This window comes from Olea europaea, unplaced genomic scaffold (genome assembly GCF_002742605.1).
Source record: "Olea europaea var. sylvestris unplaced genomic scaffold, O_europaea_v1 scaffold1763, whole genome shotgun sequence".
Taxonomy (NCBI): Eukaryota; Viridiplantae; Streptophyta; class Magnoliopsida; order Lamiales; family Oleaceae; genus Olea; species Olea europaea.
In genome coordinates, this window is record NW_019235355.1 from 73,460 (window position 1) to 94,483 (window position 21,024).

Consider the following 21,024-nt stretch of genomic DNA (forward strand, 5'->3'; position numbering starts at 1 on the left):
AACTAAAATGCAAATTATGTGTTTAGAATGTGAATTGGTTGTATTCAATGAAAATTAAAAGCACTAGGATCACGAATTCCCATGCAATGATCAATTTTAATCCTAATTACACAAAATGACAACACGATTGCATTATTGACGAATCAATGCTCCTAAATCTATTCAACACACTCTCTCGAGATGTATTGAACCTATTCTTATATACCACCGACCTATATCTCTATGAGAAATGCATATATAAGAATGCATGTGGTTTTATGAACATCTAAAGATTCACGCGAAGTATAGTGGTATATCTTTATCCCCTATCGGACCTTACGATGATTTATACCGTGTCTAATTTATTTCTCTACTCTTGAACAGATGAAATAAATCACCAAACATTACATAATTGCGTGTACTTAATTATGGACGAAAACTATTGTATATAAATCATTCAAACATTCAATACGTGTTTACTGTCAAATTGAAAACTAGAAATTAAAGAAACCACAACATATGGTACATCGATCTCCTAGTACATGAAAAATCTAGCCTATCATGGAGAAAATTACTGAATATATGATAAATTGAAGAAAAAACATCATCGGGTTATGAAATTGCTCGAAATCTTGATGATCTTCGTGTAAATCCTCGTTAATTCCGCTTAAAATTCTCTACAAGATATGGTTTCTTGCCTCCCAATATGTTCTCCCCCGAAATATGACTGCTCTAGGTTTTTATATCGCATCGAATTTGAGAAGAGTTTTGGTGAAAATATGAATATGCAGAATCGCATCAGAAATTTTCACCATGCGACAGCATGGTAGAAGTGGTTTAGGTCCTGGAATGCCATGTTGGGTTATGTGTGGCCGCATGGAAATAACACCATATGGTCGCATGGTGTAACAAATTTTCACTTAGTGCCGTTTTAGTCCCCAAACTAAATCTTCTTATCTATTGACCTCTTTTCTTCAACCATTTTGTTATATCACCTCATATTGACCTCCAATTGGTATTTGACGCTATTAATTTTTCGATTGCTCCTTTGGCTCATCTTTTGGATGTTTACACTTTGGTCTCTGAACTATCACTTTGATTTGTTTTGATCTTTTTTGCTTCTTTTTCTCGTGAATTCCATCATGTCCATTACTATACCCTACAATCCAATAATTGAACGAATTTAAGCCACAATTTAAATATTTTACTCGTAATTTAGTCATGTTTGTGCATTAAATAAGTGCAAAAAAACGCACTTATCAGACACTATCCCATTGTCTAAAAAGTAAAAATGCTTCAACTTTATTGAACAATATGACGATAATTTCATTACCATATGGATAAATGACAAACCTCAAAGCAACACGAATTTAACGACAAAAATTAGACCATGTTTGTGGTAGATTAAAATCAAACTTTTAACCCCTACTTGTTTCTCATTTTTAAGTGAGAATGCATTTTGAAATAATTAATTGGTGAAGAATGTGTGGTATTGAAACAAGACAATGGACACGAAGAAGCAATAGCAAATTTAAAAAGGCGAAAAAAAAAATGGAATTCGAACATGTATGGGTTTCCATCCACAATTAACTCGACACGGTATATGGAAGAAAGCGCAAATTTTACGAATAGAGTTAAACAAGATCATAAGAAATATGGAATGAATGTGTGATAAATCTCTAACGATTCGATAACATAGTATGAAAAAGCATACAAGAAAACATACACATCCTAGGACTACTACATTGTCAGGTTAGAGTCATTTACACGTGGTTACATAACGAAATTTTATTCAATATTTTCAGCGAAAGAAGTTCCCATTTTATTTCATAGTATATAAACAATAAAGCCACAAGAACATTGTACCAATTAGGGTACAGCCATGAATATGTGCAACTTTTCGATTCAGACCAGCTCGATGAATTTATTCGTCAACCATGTTCTTGAAACATTGGAAATTTTGCTTTGCTCGACTTTAAACTTTCTCAACTGCGGAGAATTCAGCAAAAATAATTCGACTGCTTCAACCTCGATCCCACCACAATCCAATATATCAATGCTCTGCAACAATTTACAGTTCCTAATCATCGAGTTCACGGACGAGCTTCTCAATCTATTACAACCTCTCAATTTCAATTCACTCAAGCAATTACACGAAACGAGCATTGATATGAACTCCCTGTCGAGCAACATTTCATTATAAGACAAGTCCAACTTCCTCAACCTCTCCAAATCCTGTCCTAGAGTGGTCAGCAACCCAAATTCTCTCTCGACTACATCACAATTAATCAATGCAAGTTCTTCAAGTCCATTGCCCATAACCCTCCCAAGAACCTTTAATCCCTCACCAGTAACAAGACTGCAACTTTGCAACCTTAAACTCTCCAAACTCCTAAAATTCAAATTCTCGGTTATGGCAATCAAATGACTATTGTCAAGATCAAGAGGCAACCGAAAATCGAGTTTTCTTAATTTACATTTGCTTTGACTTATGAATTGATGCAAACCTTCTCTACTACCACCATCATAAACCAATAGAAAATCCAAAGAAACACAATTCTCAGCCAATCTCATCAAAACCCCATCAACAATACTCCTACAAGTTCTCAATTCCACTTCTTGAAGAAACTTTTGACGCATAATGAAACCTGAAAAAGTGGCGTAATCTCCTAGACTCTCACAGCTATTCAGCTGAAGTTTCTTAATGTTCTTACAGTTTCTCCACAGAAGATTAAGCCCAAAATCCCTCGGTTGAATACCGGATAAACAGAGAGACTCTAAGCCCAGTTCAACATCAAGAATTTCATCCATTTCATCGACATCAAGCGAATTGAATTGAGTTAAAGGGTTTTCAAGAAAGAGGGAGAGGTGTTTGAGAGAGTTGAAAGACTTGACCCAATGGAAATAGAGGGGTCTAGAGAGACAGATAGTGAGAGAAGAGAGATGGTTACAAGAATTCGATAGATGGAACAGAGAAAAGGGCGAGACTGGTGCACTCATGAATTGTAGGTGTCGGAGATTGGGGCAAGATGACGCTGTATAACGGAGGACATGATCGGCAGTAGCGGTGGCGCAGTCGGTGGGGAGTGTAAGAGAGAGCCAAAAAAGATAAGTGTGTTGGCTGAGGAAAGAGGAAAGTGATCTGATGGTGGCGGAATTGTATGAAGGTGGGCTGAAGTAAAGAGTAAGGGAGGAGGTGGATAACCGGAGAAGGCGGAGCCACCGCTTGCAAACGAGGGAGAGGGTGGCCGAACACGACGGCGGAAGGCGGTGGAAGATTTCTCGAACCAACTCATCACAGAAAACTGAGTCCATCTTAGATAATTCTGTCTTCTCTTATTTTTCTTGATTTTAAGCTATAAATTATGGACACGAATCAATCAGCAAAAATACTCGTCCGCACAACTCTTCATTTAAGGTCCCATATTTTTGTCTGATATTTTTGCACAGCTGGCTATGCTAAATGATCTTTTGTCCTTTCCAAAACTCTGTAAGAAACTGTCTAACAAACAATTTGTTGGAGACAACTTATACAAACGGGTTATGTAAANTCTTTTGTCCTTTCCAAAACTCTGTAAGAAACTGTCTAACAAACAATTTGTTGGAGACAACTTATACAAACGGGTTATGTAAAGATTGATTTTTGATATATTTGTTCGATCAATTTTAATCTGCAAGAGCGTGATCAAAACACAATTTATATGAACGAAAATTTGGACAAAATTTCGGTATACATAAATGTGGTAAACGATTACGCAAAATAAGAATTAAGGAGTAAAAAATAGAGAATAATCCACGGCGAGACGTTATTTCTTTCTTTAAGACAAATTGTCCAACTACTGTGCTTATGGTGAATGACGCTTGTCTTCCAAGATACAGTGAATTCACAACTTGTGGTAGCAGCATTTCAAGCCACAACAAACTTTCCCCTCTACAAAGGAAATGCACGAAAATGCTACAGAGATAGAAATGAGAGAATTGCAAGAGAAGAATGGGTGCTCAATACAATTGGTGTATCCAAAATTATGTCCATATGGTCTTATTTATAGATGTAGAAATAGTGAAAATGAAATAATGTTGGCCAAAACATGTATCCTTTTGAAAAGTTGCAATACTTGGCCAAAACATATATTCTTTCGAAAAGTTGCAACACTTTATTTTGGATCGCAATTTCTCATTTATCCGAAATTGATTTCAAGATTTCAAATATACCATAATGATCTACTCGACGAGTAGAATAAGTTGGTCCATTTACTTTTATAATTTGACATCGGATCAAGTCCGAATATTTAGTTGAAATTGATACGAAGGCACACATTTTCATTTTTCACTTTAACACTTGACCAATTTTCGATTATTTTTGAACCAATTCCAACACAATTTACTTGTTCTTTTGGAATTATGAGCTTTTTTACAACAGCATTTTGTCTATTCTCAATTGAAGATATCAATGCCACCTATATTATATGAGAAGGGTTTTGATAAACGACCAAGGGTTGTGACACGCCCTTGTGATGCAGTGCCTATGTGGCGCCCCCTTATTGGAGGGGGCATCGTCACAATAGCATAATCCATATGAGAAAGAGAAAGGCGTACTTTTGGACATGGATGAAAATCTAAAAACTTAATCCATCCAAGCAGGCCAATCTCAAGTCTCCACGTTGAATTCTCATGCACTCTCCAAGAAAATATAACATGATAAAATGTTTTAAGACTTGACTCATATTCGGAGGGAGCATTTATTTTAAAAGATTGAGAACTGTTATATGCAGGGTTAAGATACTCATGGAGTCGACATAGTTATATTCAATATTCATTCATAGTTAGCAAAAATAAGTCCAATCAAATCTTATGTCATTTTTAATGTATGTTTTCCCCAAGTAACCAATTGGAAGGCAACCAAAATTCGAAATGATATTAGAGTGTGTTTGATTGACATGGAAAATATCACCTAAAAAAGAAAATATTTTCCATCTTTTGTGGAAAATAAAAACCACCTCTACCCAAGGAAAATATTTTCCTTAAAAACAAGGAAAATTACGCATATTTTCAAAAGTTGGAAAATGTTTTCCATGGAAAAAAATAGCAATCAAACACTCCAAGTAAGAATTTAGATGAAAAACTGATATTTTTCATGGAAAATAAATGTAATCAAACACACCCTTATTGTTTATTGATTTGTAGTTATTATCCTCTCGACGTTGCATTCCACTCTTATTATTTGTGTTTCGAGATGTATGCCAAACTATGAAAGGCTCCATATTGTTCAAAACGGAGAGATTATAATTTATACACACACATACACATAGGTTCAAATTAAATAAAAAAAATGAACAACTAATAAAATTCTTCCAACCCCCAAGGAAAATCAGCTCCAATTTATACATATTACATGATCTATCGATACCCATTTTGCACAAATCACATAACCCAAACACTATGCAAAATCAATAAAATCTCTCCACCATGAGGCATAATCCCTACGAAATCACCACTACTTTCAACAAATTCCATCCTCAAACCTATCCAAAACCGTTACCAATATCAAAACTTTCATACTACTAATCTTCGTTGGAACATGAATTAAGAAAAGAATAGCTGTTTACTGCATTTCCCAATTATCCGGATAATAGTGCGAGTGTTTTCAACTATTTTGGGAAAGAATAATTTTATTTATAATCGCTTATTACTACAGTCATCTTATGTGACATACATGTGACTGTTAGTAATTTTAAACATAAAGCAATAAAAATACTACCATATTAGTGCATCAAACATGTATGCCATATAAGACAACTATGACAGCGAGCAAGTGCAAATAATATAAATCTTTGGGGAATACAATATTTTTCAATTTTTCCAGAAATGCCTTCATTGCAGATTAATGGGAGTTGGCCCAACCGGAACATTAGTTGGCCCCATTCCGGTCCATCCACCATGAAGGCATGAACCCGTCATAAACCAACTCCGCTTCATTGTTCAACGGCGGCGTACCAGGCTATAGCTGCAATTGCGCAATAGGAGCCACCGCCTCCTTGCTGTTTCCAGTGTGCAGTCCATCTGGCTGCTTCACCCGAGCCACAGTCGTCCCTGAAGTGTGCACCTCCACGTACCCATTAACCCAAGTTCGTTGGTAGTGCTACTTTGCTGCAAATTCCCGAAGGTAAGTTTTGATTTTGGTTCAAAATTCTGCAATCACGTATATTTTTATCTTGCTCCATTTTCCCCAAACAGTCTGAAAATAACATTGAACATGAAGTTCGCTTAATTTGCAAATGGACTACGATGAATCTTTGGCGCCAAAATTGTCTCCAAAAAAATCTGAAACTTTACCTACCATTAGAACTCTCCACTCTGACCGGAAAGTTTCTATCAACCTGTGTTTCCTACTCGAAGCTATTATCACAGCTTTCCCAAGCCAGGTCCCTTAACCCCGGTCTCCGACTCCACGCCCACTTAACCAAAATGGGGTTATCCGAAGACCCTGCACACAGGAATCATTTTGTCAGCTTGTACTCGAAATGTAAACTGTTTCGATATGCCCGGAAGCTGATCGAGGAAAATCCCGAACCAGACTTGGTTTCTTGGTCGTCTTTGATATCCGGATATGTGCAGAATGGCCTTGGTAAAGAAGCGCTTTTGGCTTTCTGCGAAATGCATAAAATGGGAATTAAGTGTAACGAGTTTACCTTTCCTAGCATACTCAAGGCTTGCGCAAGTACCAAGGATTTTGTCCTTGGGAATCAAGTTCATGGGGTTGTGGTGGTCACTGGGTTTGAATCCGATGTTTATGTTGCGAATACTTTAGTAGTTGTATATGCGAAATGTGGTTACTTAGTGGATTCCAGGAGGCTGTTTGATGAAATCCCTGAAAGGAATGTGGTTTCTTGGAATGCTGTGTTCTCTTGTTATACACAGAGTGATTCTTTTAGGGAAGCTTTGGGGTTGTTTCAAGAAATGGTTTGTAGTGGAAGTAGGCCTGATGAGTTTAGCCTGTCAACTATATTGAATGCTGCAACTGGACTAGGAGATATTAATCAGGGGAAGAAGATTCATGGCTATTTGGTGAAACTTGGATATGAGAGTGATCCATTCTCATCAAATGCACTTGTTGATATGTACGCAAAGGCATGGGTTCTAGAAGATGCGATAGCAGTTTTTGAAAATATTGCTGAACCTGATATTGTTTCATGGAATGCTCTTATATCTGGTTGTGTATTTCATGAATATTATTACAGGGCTTTGGAATTGTTGGTTCAGATGAAAAGATCGGGACTATGCCCAAATATGTTCACGCTATCAAGTGCTCTTAAATCTTGTTCAGCACTGGGTCTCCAAGGAATGGGTGTACAGTTACACTCCATTTTAATAAAAATGGATTCAGTGATGGATTCACATGTGAGTGTTGGTCTGATTGACATGTATTGCAAGTGTGGTTTGATGAAGGATGCAGAGATTCTCTATAATTTGATGCCAGAAATGGACTTGATTGCACTGAATGCCATGATCTCTGGATACTCGCAGAATGGGGAAGATGGAGAAGCTGTAAACCTATTTGCCGAAATGTACAACCAAAGAATGGAATTTGACCCGGCAACTTTACTAGCAGTCCTCAATGCAACTGCTGGCTTGCAAAATGTCAATGTCTGTAGACAAATTCACGTCCTTATTGCAAAGTCAGGGTATCAATCTGATAACTTCGTTCTAAACAGTCTTATAGATTCATATGGAAAATGCTCCCATGTGGGTGATGCTTCGAGAGTTTTTGAAGAATGTCCTAATCCAGATTTGCCATCTTTTACTTCAATTATTACAGCTTATGCTCAATATGGACAAGGCGAAGAAGCTTTGAAGCTTTATTTGAATCTGCTGGAGATGGATCTTAAGCCAGACTCATTTGTTTGCAGTTCTCTCCTTAATGCATCTGCACTTTTATCAGCATATGAACAGGGGAAACAAATTCATGTTCATGTATTGAAACTTGGATTTATGTCCGATGTTTTTTCTGGAAATTCTCTTGTCAACATGTATGCCAAATGCGGTAGCTTAGAGGAGGCTGGTCGTGCTTTCTACGAGATTCCCAATAGAGGTGTCGTCTCATGGTCTGCAATGATTGGGGGCCTCGCACAACATGGGCATGGTAAAGAGGCCTTACAGGTATTTGATGAGATGTTAAAGGATGGTGTATCTCCCAATCATGTAACATTAGTTAGTGTTATTTGTGCATGTAATCATGCTGGTCTAGTTGACGAAGCCCAAAAATATTTTGAGACAATGAAAGAGGAATTTGGAATTGAACCTACACCAGAGCATTATGCATGCATGATTGATGTTCTTGGCAGAGCAGGAAAGTTGGATGGCGCAATGAATCTCGTAGATAAGATGCCATTTGAAGCTAATGCCTCCATTTGGGGGGCACTTCTTGGTGCTGCAAGGATTCACAAAAATATAGAGCTGGGCCAACATGCTGCTGAGATGCTCTTCACTCTTGAACCAGAAAAATCTGGTACTCACGTTCTTCTTGCAAATATTTATGCCTCAGCAGGATCATGGGAAAATGTTGCTAAAGTTAGAAGATTGATGAAAAACAGTAAAGTGAAGAAGGAGCCAGGTATGAGTTGGATAGAGGTAAAAGACAAAATATACACTTTTATAGTTGGAGATAGAAGCCACTCTAGACGTGAAGAGATATATGCAAAACTTGAGGAGTTGGGCCACTTAATGGCCAAAGCTGGATATGTTCCTATGATAGAGATTGACCTCCATGATGTGGGAAAGAGAGAGAAGGAACTTCTTCTCTCGTACCACAGTGAAAAACTTGCAGTAGCTTTTGCACTGATTGCCACCCCACCAGGAGCTCCAATTCGTGTGAAAAAGAACCTCCGAATCTGTTTGGACTGCCATACAGCATTCAAGTATATTTGTAAAATTGTTTCACGGGAAATCATTATTAGAGACATCAACCGCTTCCACCATTTTAGAGATGGATCCTGTTCTTGTGGGGATTACTGGTGACAAATTGCAGAGGCCAACTGCTCATTTTAGTTCTAAAAGAATATCCCAGTTTACGTGGTTGAGTCATGCTGTGTGAGTTTCAGTATCTGATTTTTCTACAACTTCTCTGGGTTTACTAAATTTCTCCTATTAATATGACTGCTATTCTCAAACTTTCTCTGAGACTGTGCTAGTTAATGTGACAACTTAATTTTATACTGGTGAAACTCATGTGGATGGCTTTGTCGAGAACGTGCTTGTGAATGTTAAGCCTTGGACTTCTGGAGTGCAGGATGAATTGACTGGTTCCTATTTGTTTGTTTGTACTCATAACGACTGAGACAGTAGATATGGTGTTTGTGGTCCAGTTCTGATGGAGAATTTTAAAGAGCAGATAGAAATCTAGTGTTTGAAGGACCAAGTACTTGTTACTGGTTGCTCTTGTGTTGGAGGCCACCAGCACGCAATCAATGCAACAATTGTTAGTGTTGATCATGAACGAAAAATAACTGGTAATTGGTGATAACCAGATTTTATTGCTGTCTGTTAGATGGTGAGAAGAATTGTTCTGGGAGCTGCATGCAGTCTTCCTCCTTTCCAGCTCGTCACTAAGAAATTCACTGTATGTGAGCTCAAGTGAAGAGAGATCATGTTTTTTACTCTGACTATGTATCTATAACATCTACAAGTTTTTGAAGGGGCAGTTCTTGAGAATCTCCATTCCATGAATTTTTCATTTTTCTTATGGCCCGCACATATGTTCAGTTTATTATCTTACCTGTTTTATAAGTTTTGATAAGTCTTCCAATTTTATGACTACTACTTTTCAGTTTCTCATTTTCCATTTGCTTAATCCCATTGCTATTAGATCAGTGGTCAAAATGAAATGAATCTTGTTATCATTTACGCAATTCTATATTGTTATGGTATATTTATTTGAAATTTATATCTTCTTGGAATGTGCATCAATTTTAAACATACTTTATCTTTTTTTTCCGTAAGTATCAACCTTCGGCGGTTAAAAGGAAAACATATTTATGATTTTTTTTATTTCTTTTTTGTAGTTTTTTTTTTTTTACAAGAGTTTGGACTGTGTGAAGTTTAATAAATTCATAAACCAGGGAGAAGTTTATATTCATGCCAGAATTAACCATTGAATCCGTGTTCATCTTGGGATCAGTTCTCTATGACCATATTAATTTAGTCATATCAGACTTGTAGTTTTGAATGCTTTCACTTGTATCATAGTGTACAGGTAGGTAGAATTCGCATTTCAATCGAGCACATCACATGTCCTCTTGAGATGTTTTACAGCATCTTCATTGATGCTCCTAGTGTCTTAAATAATTAATGTCGCAGTTGTTGCGTGTACAAGTTCTGCCATATTAACTTATAGACTGTTTTCAATATTTAATTTGTGATGGTACTGTTATTTTTCAATTAACCTTAGTTACTGTTACATTAATTCCAAGGGTCGGGTGCACGCCTCACTGATGAACCTTATGGATAAATTATTGTTTGCATTATATGCAGATAGCAGATCCAGCCAGGTAAAGTTTTTTCACCATTTTTGCTTTGTTCAGCATTTCTTGCTGTTTATTTTCATCTTGCATAAGTAAACATTGGAATACAGTTCTTCGTCACATGTGTTTTCATTGTATGCAATATCATTAAGATTAGAACACTAGGGAATGACGTATATTATCATATGAAAAAAAAATAAAAATGAATGAGGCCCCTACTGTTCATAAACTTTCGTCCAAACGGCGTCATATTGTGCACCCAAAAACGACATCATTTTGAACCATTGTTAGAACACACGTCGTTTTTGTACTTTTTTGTAAACATCTTTTGAGTGGCTCAGTTTCTGAGTCTTTGGCTCTGCAGACGGGAAGCAAATTGGTATTCTCATGCTTTTGCTCTAATCCTTCTGCAAGAGAAGTACGTGTGAGTTCGTTCATGCTTGTTGGGATTCGGGTCTTCATTTCATTTTTGATCGTAAGTCATTTAGAGTCCATGTGTATTTAATTGATTGGCTTCATTTAAGGTAGTTTTTTGGGCATATAAATTGTATGAAATTGATGGTTTTGGGTAGGAACTGTTATTATATCTTGTTTAGTACATTTATATTTTGTTCTTTGGTTTTTAGTTTACGTTCTTGTTCTTTTGCTCTAATTCCTTATAAGAAAAGTGTGTGCGATTCGGTTTCTGCTTGCTGGGATTAGGGATCGTAATTCGTCTAGGGTCCTTGTGCATTGAATTGATCGGCTCAGTGTGGTTTAGGATCTTTTTTTGTGGTGTATTTTAGGTTACATTTTGTCTTGACAAAGTTCACTGACTTGAACTTTAACGAAAACTTCCCTGACTGCTGTCTCTATTGACTCGTCTCCATTTGTTTCCCCGATTGTGCCATCCTATTAGCCTCCCCGGAAAGTTTTGAAGGTCAACTTTTTAGATAGTTCCAAAATTTTTGCCCATAAGTTGTATTAATTCATTGATTTTGCTATGTTACTCTCTCTCTCATTCTCTCTCTCTCTCTATATATATATGGAATTAAAATTTATTGATTTAAGGGTCCATTTGATTGTAAGAATGAAATTTGAGTGGAAAGAAAACGAATTCAAGAGAATTAAATGGCATGGAACTTGTTCTATTGGAAATTGTCAATTAAATATTTTTGAATGGTATAATTTTTCACTTGAAAAATGTTGAAATTTTGGATCTTTTGGTATTCATTAGGCTTTGTTTTCAGTTAAAGGGATGCAACTTATTACAATTGTAGATAGAATTTATTTCTATTGCAAAAAAGTAAAAAAAAAAAAAAAAAAAGCTGGAAACGACATCATTTTGAACCATTGGTAGAACACACGTCGTTTTTGTACTTTTTTGTAAACATCTTTTGAGTGGCTCAGTTTCTGAGTCTTTGGCTCTGCAGACGGGAAGCAAATTGGTATTCTCATGCTTTTGCTCTAATCCTTCTGCAAGAGAAGTACGTGTGAGGGGGGAAATGAATTCCATGGAAATTTTATGCCATCAAACAAGTAAAAAGTTGGAAAATGCAAAACTTTTTCCATTTTCTGTGGAAATTTTTTTATATCAAATAGGGCCTAAATATCACGAGAACAATTGAATGAATATTTAAATGTTTGTTTAAATATTGCAGACAAGCATTGTTATAATTTTTATCCCAGATACATGGTTGCGTACTAAGTCCCTGTTTGACACCAATTAAAATTTGAATTTTAATTTGAATCAAAATCAACAAATCATTTTAATCACATACTTTATAAGTCGTACAACTTTTCAACTACGTATTTTATCAACTTTTACAAAAATCTGTTCAAAATCTTATTTTAATTCCGATCAAATAGGGTCAAGTCAATNTATTGCAGACAAGCATTGTTATAATTTTTATCCCAGATACATGGTTGCGTACTAAGTCCCTGTTTGACACCAATTAAAATTTGGATTTTAATTTAAATCAAAGTCAACAAATCATTTTAATCACATACTTTATAAGTCGTACAATTTTTCAACTACGTATTTTATCAACTTTTACAAAAATCTGTTCAAAATCTTATTTTAATTCCGATCAAATAGGGTCAAGTCAATTTTCAGATTTTCCCCCCTTCCTACGAACAGACTCCCACTATTTCTACAACAATCCTTGAGAATGTGCTTAGGTACATTTTTATGGATTTTTTCTTTATTATTAAGTGACAATTTTATTCGATTAATCTTATCAACGAGAAAAGTAGCTAATGATAAGAAGCGTCGGTTTAGAAATATTCTGTACAAGACTGATCAGTTGCATAAGATGCCATGGGTGTCTTGTTTCTTACATTTCACATTTATCCATGGAATTAATTTAAGTAAAAATGTATTTGATTTTTAAGATTCTCTAAATAATTTATCCTATGGAACTGATTTTGGAAATAAGTGAATTCTTTTGGGGGAAAAGTTAGTTATGCTATATGAAATGAGTAGTCTGAGACGAAGTATCAAACATAGACATACAAGAAAATGATGTTTGTATTTCGTTAGATATTCTACTTTGCGTTCGTCTACAAATAAATTTCTATTGAACAAAGCAAATTACGAGTTTTATGATGTATCTTTTAATCATATTCAACTCTATAAAACATATCTTAAATACAAAATACCGTTTATCATTTAGGTAATTGTATAATCTTTTAAACTATACAACTGGATTTAACATGTTTGGCAAAGTTTAAATTATTTTAATTTGTCATGATAATTTTATTCATACATTTTATATAATTCATAACTTACCATTCATTAACTCGCATATTTTGCGGATCGCCTACTTACAAACACTTGAAAACTTTGCCAAATGTATACTCAGTTCTTGTTTGACTCTCATTTCTTAAAACTCGTTTTTACTCAATCATTTAAACAATAAATTTTATGAAATTCACTGCTTTTATCAGTCACATATTTATCTCATATTTGGTGTGAATTAAAATAATATTTTTAGTAAGTTTTGATAAAAATTGATGAAATAAATGGTTGAAAAGTTATAAATTTCATAAAACATATGATTAAAATTAATTGTTAATTTTGATTAAAATTTTAATTCAGATTATATCCAAACAAACTTGGACTTAATCAAATTAATTAAAATTTACTAAAATTTTGGTTTTTATAAAAATCAGACAATTGGATATTTGGGAAGTCCTACATGTAAATATACATTATAATGCCCATAATTACATGTGGTACTGGTTCCAACCTTTAATTTAAATCTCACACTTTCATATCAACAGCAGGATGATTGCCACGTCACATTATGGACATCATTATCTATAATAATTATGTACAAATAGAATTTTTTTTTGGATATTTTCAGGCTCGTGGGACCCAGTGAGTAAGAATATTGGGAGGTTACGCCAACAACCGGAAAAAAAGGTCGGCGTTTGTGGGGTCACCTGCTTTGGCTGGCTAGAAGCCGCCAAAATTCCAAATAAAGCTAGTATTAGTAGGTCCAATTGCTAGCTTAAATGGACCATAATCCACAAAGAATCCGATGACAAGAATCACTTGTAGGTTTCGTACTCATAATAAATTCATCGCAATTTATCAAAAATTTCTGTATGAATTTCCTTAATCTATTGATTATAGATTATGTTGTAATTTGTACTATATTATGAATATGTACGTCGTAAGCTCGAAGTTGGTGGCCTGTTCTTCAAACTCGAAACCGATTCTTTATTAAATTATTTGCTTATACATTTTTGTGCTCGTATGATTATTACTTTCATCTCTTCCTTTTTTCCCTAAATTTTTGTGCTCAATTATTTTGTTGTATTATGTTTACAGCATTATTATAATATGAGACAGGGCATACCGTTTTGATTTCTTCTCTTAGTTCTCTACGTGTCTCTGTTTTATATTTATTTTTGATTTTGTGTGTTTTTGTGTACAGCTGGTGAGGAGGAAAGGAAAAGCAAACCCAATTGGTAGGATTTTGAGAGAGAAAATTAGGATGCCGGTGAACATGATTGAGGAAGGTGATCGATCGCCTCGGATTATATTGATTGAGCCCACTGGTTCAACAGCTGAGGTTTGTCGATTTTATTTTATTTTCCTTTTCTTTATTTCAGCCTTATAATTTGGTTAGTATTAAACTAACTGGAATAAGTTAATTGAGTTTGTATTTCATGTTGTGTTTTAGTTTGATTATTTTGTTGTGATTCATTAAAACTGCAATTGCTCGCACTGTTCTTTTCACGTATATATGCTCTCTTTTTTTCTTTTTCTTTTTTTTTTATGATATACAATTCTAAATAATTACTTCCATGCTAGATGCTCAGCCCACAAACTGCTATTATTTTGATTATACTACAAAATTTTAAATGAAATATTTGACTCATGTTCATTTGTTGCCCTAGGTGCTTCTATATGGTGCACAAGTTATCTCTTGGAAGAATGAACGAAGAGAAGAGTTGCTTTTCAGGAGCAATAAGGTAAACTTATTTTGTTGGAGTGTTTGAGATCTAGTAATTATGTTTTAGGCAACTGATTTAAAGTCTTTTGGAGTAGATATTCAAAACTGAAATCTGACATTCGGACGGATGAATCCCAATTTTGTGTTAATGTGTGTCCACGCATTTTTTGGGTAGGAGCTTTAAGGTGGCAAAGCAAGTTCTTTTCACACCTAAAATGGATAGAGATTACTACATGTAATTGAATTTTCATGGAACTGCCGCCCATTCATTACACAATTAGTGTAAATATGTCATTGATTGGTATCGAAAGCATTGACATTTTACCTTTTCCACAATTTTGTTTTCCCAGATCCAGGGACGGTTCGTCGAAAAGTATGTTACCATTCATTTCTCTTTCAACTCCAATTCTCATTACTGTTATTTACTTTTTGTGAAAGAATAAACTACTTTATTACTTGGCTAAAAAAAAAAAAAAAGGATTGGGGGTTTTTTTTTTTAGTTTTTGCATCTTTCTATTCTATTTATCAAGAAATTCTATAATCAATGATAAATATACATCTTTCTCTATCCTGCAGGCTTTATCGAAACCACCTAAGTCCATCAGGGGCGGTATTCCCATTTGCTTTCCCCAGGTTAACTACCAACTTTAACTAGAAAAAAACTTCTACACCTTATGGACTGGAGGCTGGAGCTACTGATTCTTATCGTTACTTCATATTGTAGTTTTACAACTTTGGTTCACTGGAGCAACATGGATTTGCAAGGAATAGACTATGGTCATTAGATGATTCCCCTTTGCCTTTGTCCCCAGCTAATAATCACTCTACTGTGGATCTTATTCTGAAATCCACAGAAGAGGATTTGAAGACTTGGCCACACAGGTAAGGATGTGAAAGATACGGTATATATGGCAGTATGGGAAATTCTTATCTAAGCTTCAAGCTTCTTCTGGTTCTTTTTGAAGATTTGAGTTGCGGTTACGAGTTTCTCTGAGTACCAACAAGCTCACCTTGATTCCTCGAGTGCGAAATACTGATAGCAAGGCCTTTTCATTCACATTTGCTTTGTGTAATTACCTATCTGTATCTGATATCAGGTTTGCCTCATTACAAGTTATTCTTCCTTACTAGGTTAAACTATGTTATTACTAATCCACTTTTAATCTTTTGTTAAGTTATTTCTTTGCCAGTTTGCATAGCATACTTATGTTATTTGTTTTATCTTGATGAGGAATTCCCTTTCTTTTTTCAATGTTAAATCTGTTAGATTGTTTATTATCCTTTTCAGATAGGGTCCATGACACCGTTTGATTTGCAGTGAAGTACGTGTGGAGGGCTTGGAGACACTTGACTACCTCGATAATTTGTTGCAGAAAGGAAGATATACAGAGCAGGCAGATGCAATTACCTTTGACGGCGAGGTACTGTCTTGCATTCTTCCAGTATTTTTTTGCCATGTCAGGATCACGTTGGGGTAGATGCATTATCCTGATTCAGTACTGTCCTTTGTTATACCTAACACTTAGACGGTTCTGCATGTATGGGTCTTTTGGAACTTACACTACTCAAACATTTGTAAGCTTGTTTTCTGTTTCTTTATAGATTGATAGGGTGTATTTGAGCACACCAACAAAGATAGCCATAATAGACCATGAGAAGAAGAGAACCTATGTACTGCGTAAAGAAGGAATGCCAGATGCAGGTTTGTATCTAATTTTCATATTATTTTTCAGGTTTATAGTTTTACTTAGTTGCTTGTATGTGTGTACTACAGCTGCAATTTGTTTGACCATGATGTGCAGTTGTATGGAACCCTTGGGACAAAAAAGCAAAGGCTCTTCCAGATTTAGCTGATGAGGACTACAAAACTATGTTATGTGTAGATTCTGCTGCTATTGAAACCGCAGTCATCTTGAAACCCTCTGAAGAGTGGAAGGGCCGTCAAGAGCTGTCAACTGTGTCCTCGAGTTACTGCAGTGGACAATTGGATCCTCGAAAAGTCCTTCATGGCATCAGCTGATCATACTGAGTTCAGCATTGTGAGTTATGTATAATATTAGTCATTTTGTTTTATATGCAAATGATAGTAGGAAAATGCAAAGTTTGTTCAGTGAGCTTCTTAATTTTTCATTTAGCGATTATGAGGATATGCCATATGATTTCCGTATTTAACTTGAAAAAGAAAAGTATTTCATGGCATCAGCTGATCATACTGAGTTCAGCATTGTGAGTTATGTATAATATTAGTCATTTTGTTTTATATTCAAATGATAGTAGGAAAATGCAAAGTTTATTCAGTGAGCTTCTTAATTTTTCATTTAGCGATTATGAGGATATGCCATATTATTTCCGTATTTAACTTGAAAAAGAAAAGTATGTTCATCCTGTCTCTAAAATTAGATATGATAATACTCTTTGGTGGCTGTTCTTTAAGTTGATTTTCCAGTTAAAATTTGAGGTAGATATAATTCATGCACGTGCATATATAATATGTTCGTTCTATATATAGGAATGACCAGATATTGGTAGCTTGGTACATATTTCCAGAGCTACTTTCAAAGCACTGAAACCTTGTATTACTAGGATTTTCCAGAACATCTTTCTCATTATCACTTTTCTTATTCATCAATTATTAGGTGCTACAGAGTAAACTTGTGTCTTATTCACCTAGATAAGTCCTTAGAAAAGAGAAAAAAGGGATGTCCCAAACTTTTCCTTGGCTTCTTTGTCGAAGGGATCTTCCCCCAAATACATGTAAATGTAAGCCCTGCAGAGTAGTTCGCTTTCAACTGTGCTCACAATGTCACCCATAACTGCATTTTCCATAATATAGATGTTTGAAGGTTCATACTTTTTAATCAGCTGATGAAAATTTACGATCTCTTTACCTTTTGTTTGGAGAGTGTATCCCGGAAGCCTAGATATCTCAATAGTCGAACCCGGCGTGAGCTTTATCTCGTCTGATGCTTCACCCATTATCCTTTAGCAAACAGATAGAGTAGGTAAGACTCTCTGTGTGGGGAGAGAGAGAGTGGGGATTGGATGGGTGTTTTTGGTGAGTGGGGGTGGGGTGATTATATATGTGAAAAGAGTGGAATTACTTTTTGGTGAGTTCTTCATTTTTTCCACCAGTGAGCTTTTTGATGGCTGCTCCAAGGCCTTCGTCAAAGTTCTTCCTTACCATGTTCATGGTGAGGCCGGAGTAAACAATAACCAATTGTACCATCATTCCTACATTACTGTCAACCACCATCAGATACATTTCCTTTGTTGGTTTGGACGGTGCTTTCCCAACTTCTGTTGTTTCAAGTTCTCTCAGTTTCTCATTGTCTGCATATATCCCTGCAATTCGACAATTGCAGAAATCAGCATACAATACTTTTCAGTCAATTAGTGATTGAGATGCTTCTCCCTGTGTGAAGAAAAATCGTTCTATCCTGACATGATGGCTAGTATTTAAGGAAGAAAATTTATTTTCGAGCAAACAACCTTAAGTCGTTGGCCTCAGATAAATCATGCATGTTCTAGTATCCTGGGAACAACATAATATATGTGATTCAAGATATGTAAAACATTGAGTGCGTACTGCGTAGGTAGGTGGAGAAGTAGTAGATTACCAAAGGCGTAAATTTTGATGCCCATGCCAAGCATGCTCTTCTTTCTCAAACCAACAGCTTTCAGCAGCTTCCCATCATCCAACTTACCTGGAAAAGAAATCCCAGTTTTGGTTTCAACTTCATCAGGCACTGGCACTTCATCCACCTTAGCCTTGTTTTTCTTGTTCTCTTCTCCTTTCTTTTCCACAGAACCATCCCCATTGAGTTCAATCTTGGGTTCGGCCTCATTGTCCTTATGGTCGACTACGGTTGGCTTCAAATCAACCCCACTCTTGGGTTCTATCTCCAACATCTCAGCCTTTGCAGTGACATCCTCCACGGTGGTCGGCATTCTTAATTTAGCTGTGTAATCAAGCACTGAGCTGGATAATTAGATGAGAATTGGTTGGTGACCTGAGTAGAGAGTTGAGCACTAACTGGTTTATAAAGGGAGTTGTGAGATGAATAGAAAGGCATTCTTAGGGAGTTGTACCATTTCTTACATTAGGCATATACCTCGGTATGTGCGTTATGATAAGGGATGTTAAAAATGCACCCTGTTACCTCATTGAATGTTCATCATCTCCAAGAATTTATCCAGCGGTTCTTGATTTCTGCATTGCTTCTTTTTTATGGAAAAATGCAAATTCTCCGAGTTGTAGAACCTTTGTTATTATTTCAGCGCACTACTTTCTGTGCACTGAGACGTTTTCAGTTTTTATTTCCCATAAATTGTCATTTGATTAGGGATGACACAAAAATACCTGTCAAATCAAGGGTGGACTCAAGAATATAATTCGGTGGGAACAAGACAGAATTATGTAAAAATTATGGGTTAAAATTATTACTAAAAATTATGTGGACTACTTTATAAATGTAAAAAATGAAGGGCTCAATGGGACCTTCATGGGTCCACCCTTGGGTCAAGGGAAAAATTCATAAATGAGGTGTATTGTTTGTATCAATTCATAAATGAGATAAATAGTTTAAAAATTCAAAATTCAAGTATTTATATAATTAATTGAAAATATTTATTAACTAAATAAAAGAAAGTCACAGTTACTTGATTAATTGTCACGAATATGATAATTATAGGTAACAATTTTTTTATTTTTTTTTATCACATATCATCAAATTAATTTGTCACAAATTATTTCAAGATCACAAATTAAAAATTTTGTAAATCACAAATTATTTCGAAATCACGGATAAAAAATTTACATGTCACATATTATTTTGAAGTCAAATTAATTGGTCAAAGGTTGCCAAATTATTTCGAGGTCATGGATAAAAAATATACAAGTCACATTATTTTGAAGTCAAATTAATTGGTCATAGGTTGTCAAAATTTAGGGTTACATTTAAACAGTTGATCACAGATAACTAAATGGTTAGTCATATACACCAATTTCTTGATCACAAACAATCAAAACACTTGTGACCACCATCAGCCACATCGCCAACAAAACTCCAACCGCCAATACCATCGTCACCATCTCCCGACAGCATCGTCATCTCGAATGCCGCAACTAACACCACCTCCCCACCAACAAAACACATACAAAGCCAACACCCCACAAAAGCCATCACCACAACGTTATCACCATTTCACCATCTCCGCCACCACCACAACCACAGTTTCCAACCAACACCCAGTCACGACCAGCCTTGTAATCTCAAGCACCGCAAATAGCACCGCCTTACCATCTCCACCCCTGTCACAGCCATCAGATCCACCCCCCTTGTTGCCACCAAATCCAGATGCTGCACTTCCAACTCTCATTTCACCACCATCTCCACTCGTCAACCACAATAGTCACCGCTAGTTCACCACCAGATTCGTCACATTCAAAACCAAACAAGATTCGACATAACACCTGAGTTGCGACTGCAGCGACCGTCGTCACATTGTCACCACCGCTACAACATGGGATTTGAAACTACTACAACGCCGTTGAAGAATGACATCACAACCACCATCCAACAAAAAGAAAAAATTCAACACTCCACCACAAAAAATCGCCGCCTACTACCACCTCGATCTCCACCACATCACAATCACCATCCAACAAAAAGAAACTCCAAACCTGTCACCTCCATTGCCGTCAGCACCACTAGATCTACACAAGCAAAATCAATTACACAGGCAGAAGCAGCATCAACGACAATGGCAACATCGTCTCTCGCCAAGCGTTGCAAAGGCGTCATTGTCTTCGTCCAGCGACGAGCTTACGGTGGTCTTCATTGAGGAGAGAGAGAGAGAGAAAACCGATGGTTGAGAGAGGTGAGAGAGAAAATGAGATACACGGAGAGAGAGAGAGGATCACCTGCACTTGTGTAATTTCCACTTGTGTCTTGAGCCCCAAAAGGGGCAAGGATCACCTGCTTGATTGGGTAATCGGGTCGGCCCCAAGGCGGGTATGAGTAACATGGGCCTTGTACCCATCTTGTTTAACTTCTTTTTTTTTTTTTTTATTTCAATATTTT

General features: G+C 36.0%; 4 protein-coding genes across 6 annotated transcripts; 2 read left to right on the top strand and 2 right to left on the bottom strand.

Moving 5' to 3' along the window:
• Positions 1 to 1,752: 1,752 nt before the first annotated feature.
• LOC111378051 (F-box/LRR-repeat protein 2-like) lies at positions 1,753 to 3,474 on the bottom strand. Its single transcript, XM_023001211.1, has one exon. It carries the CDS (start codon positions 3,292 to 3,294, stop codon positions 1,885 to 1,887), a length of 1,410 nt encoding a protein of 469 aa, XP_022856979.1. The 5' UTR covers positions 3,295 to 3,474; the 3' UTR covers positions 1,753 to 1,884.
• Positions 3,475 to 5,854: 2,380 nt separating this feature from the next.
• LOC111378052 (pentatricopeptide repeat-containing protein At5g04780, mitochondrial-like) lies at positions 5,855 to 9,786 on the top strand. The gene has a single exon (XM_023001212.1). The coding sequence runs from the start codon at positions 6,265 to 6,267 to the stop codon at positions 8,992 to 8,994; it is 2,730 nt and encodes a 909-aa protein (XP_022856980.1). The 5' UTR covers positions 5,855 to 6,264; the 3' UTR covers positions 8,995 to 9,786.
• Positions 9,787 to 13,952: 4,166 nt separating this feature from the next.
• Positions 13,953 to 17,238, top strand: LOC111378054 (putative glucose-6-phosphate 1-epimerase). 2 transcript variants are annotated; one of them, XM_023001214.1, is made up of 9 exons: positions 13,953 to 14,036; positions 14,420 to 14,557; positions 14,886 to 14,960; positions 15,518 to 15,574; positions 15,666 to 15,823; positions 15,907 to 16,038; positions 16,260 to 16,362; positions 16,544 to 16,643; positions 16,716 to 17,238. In XM_023001214.1, the coding sequence occupies exons 2-9, from the start codon at positions 14,480 to 14,482 to the stop codon at positions 16,793 to 16,795; spliced, it is 783 nt and encodes a 260-aa protein (XP_022856982.1). In that variant the 5' UTR covers positions 13,953 to 14,036; positions 14,420 to 14,479; the 3' UTR covers positions 16,796 to 17,238. The 2 variants fall into 2 exon arrangements, with proteins under 2 accessions (XP_022856982.1, XP_022856981.1); XM_023001213.1 differs by having other exon boundaries at positions 16,744 to 17,238.
• A 253-nt stretch (positions 17,239 to 17,491) lies between these two features.
• Positions 17,492 to 19,537, bottom strand: LOC111378055 (fatty-acid-binding protein 1-like). 2 transcript variants are annotated; one of them, XM_023001217.1, is made up of 4 exons: positions 18,559 to 19,537; positions 18,043 to 18,283; positions 17,830 to 17,921; positions 17,492 to 17,754 (listed from the first exon to the last, which is right to left on the bottom strand). In XM_023001217.1, the coding sequence occupies exons 1-4, from the start codon at positions 18,887 to 18,889 to the stop codon at positions 17,621 to 17,623; spliced, it is 798 nt and encodes a 265-aa protein (XP_022856985.1). In that variant the 5' UTR covers positions 18,890 to 19,537; the 3' UTR covers positions 17,492 to 17,620. The 2 variants fall into 2 exon arrangements, with proteins under 2 accessions (XP_022856985.1, XP_022856983.1); XM_023001215.1 differs by having other exon boundaries at positions 17,492 to 17,921.
• Positions 19,538 to 21,024: the final 1,487 nt, after the last annotated feature.

Bases quoted from the DNA above. Each gene is read 5' to 3' on its own strand.
- LOC111378051 (XM_023001211.1), bottom strand. From the start codon at position 3,294: ATGGACTCAGTTTTCTGTGATGAGTTGGTTCGAGAAATCTTCCACCGC.
- LOC111378052 (XM_023001212.1), top strand. From the start codon at position 6,265: ATGAATCTTTGGCGCCAAAATTGTCTCCAAAAAAATCTGAAACTTTAC.
- LOC111378055 (XM_023001215.1), bottom strand. From the start codon at position 18,889: ATGCCGACCACCGTGGAGGATGTCACTGCAAAGGCTGAGATGTTGGAG. The intron at 18,284-18,558 runs GTAATCTACTAC...GTCGAATTGCAG, and splicing joins CATCAAAATTTACGCCTTTG to GGATATATGCAGACAATGAG. The intron at 17,922-18,042 runs GTAATTCCACTC...TGTTTGCTAAAG, and splicing joins AATGAAGAACTCACCAAAAA to GATAATGGGTGAAGCATCAG.
- LOC111378054 (XM_023001213.1), top strand. From the start codon at position 14,480: ATGCCGGTGAACATGATTGAGGAAGGTGATCGATCGCCTCGGATTATA. The intron at 14,558-14,885 runs GTTTGTCGATTT...TTGTTGCCCTAG, and splicing joins CCACTGGTTCAACAGCTGAG to GTGCTTCTATATGGTGCACA. The intron at 16,363-16,543 runs GTACTGTCTTGC...GTTTCTTTATAG, and splicing joins CAATTACCTTTGACGGCGAG to ATTGATAGGGTGTATTTGAG.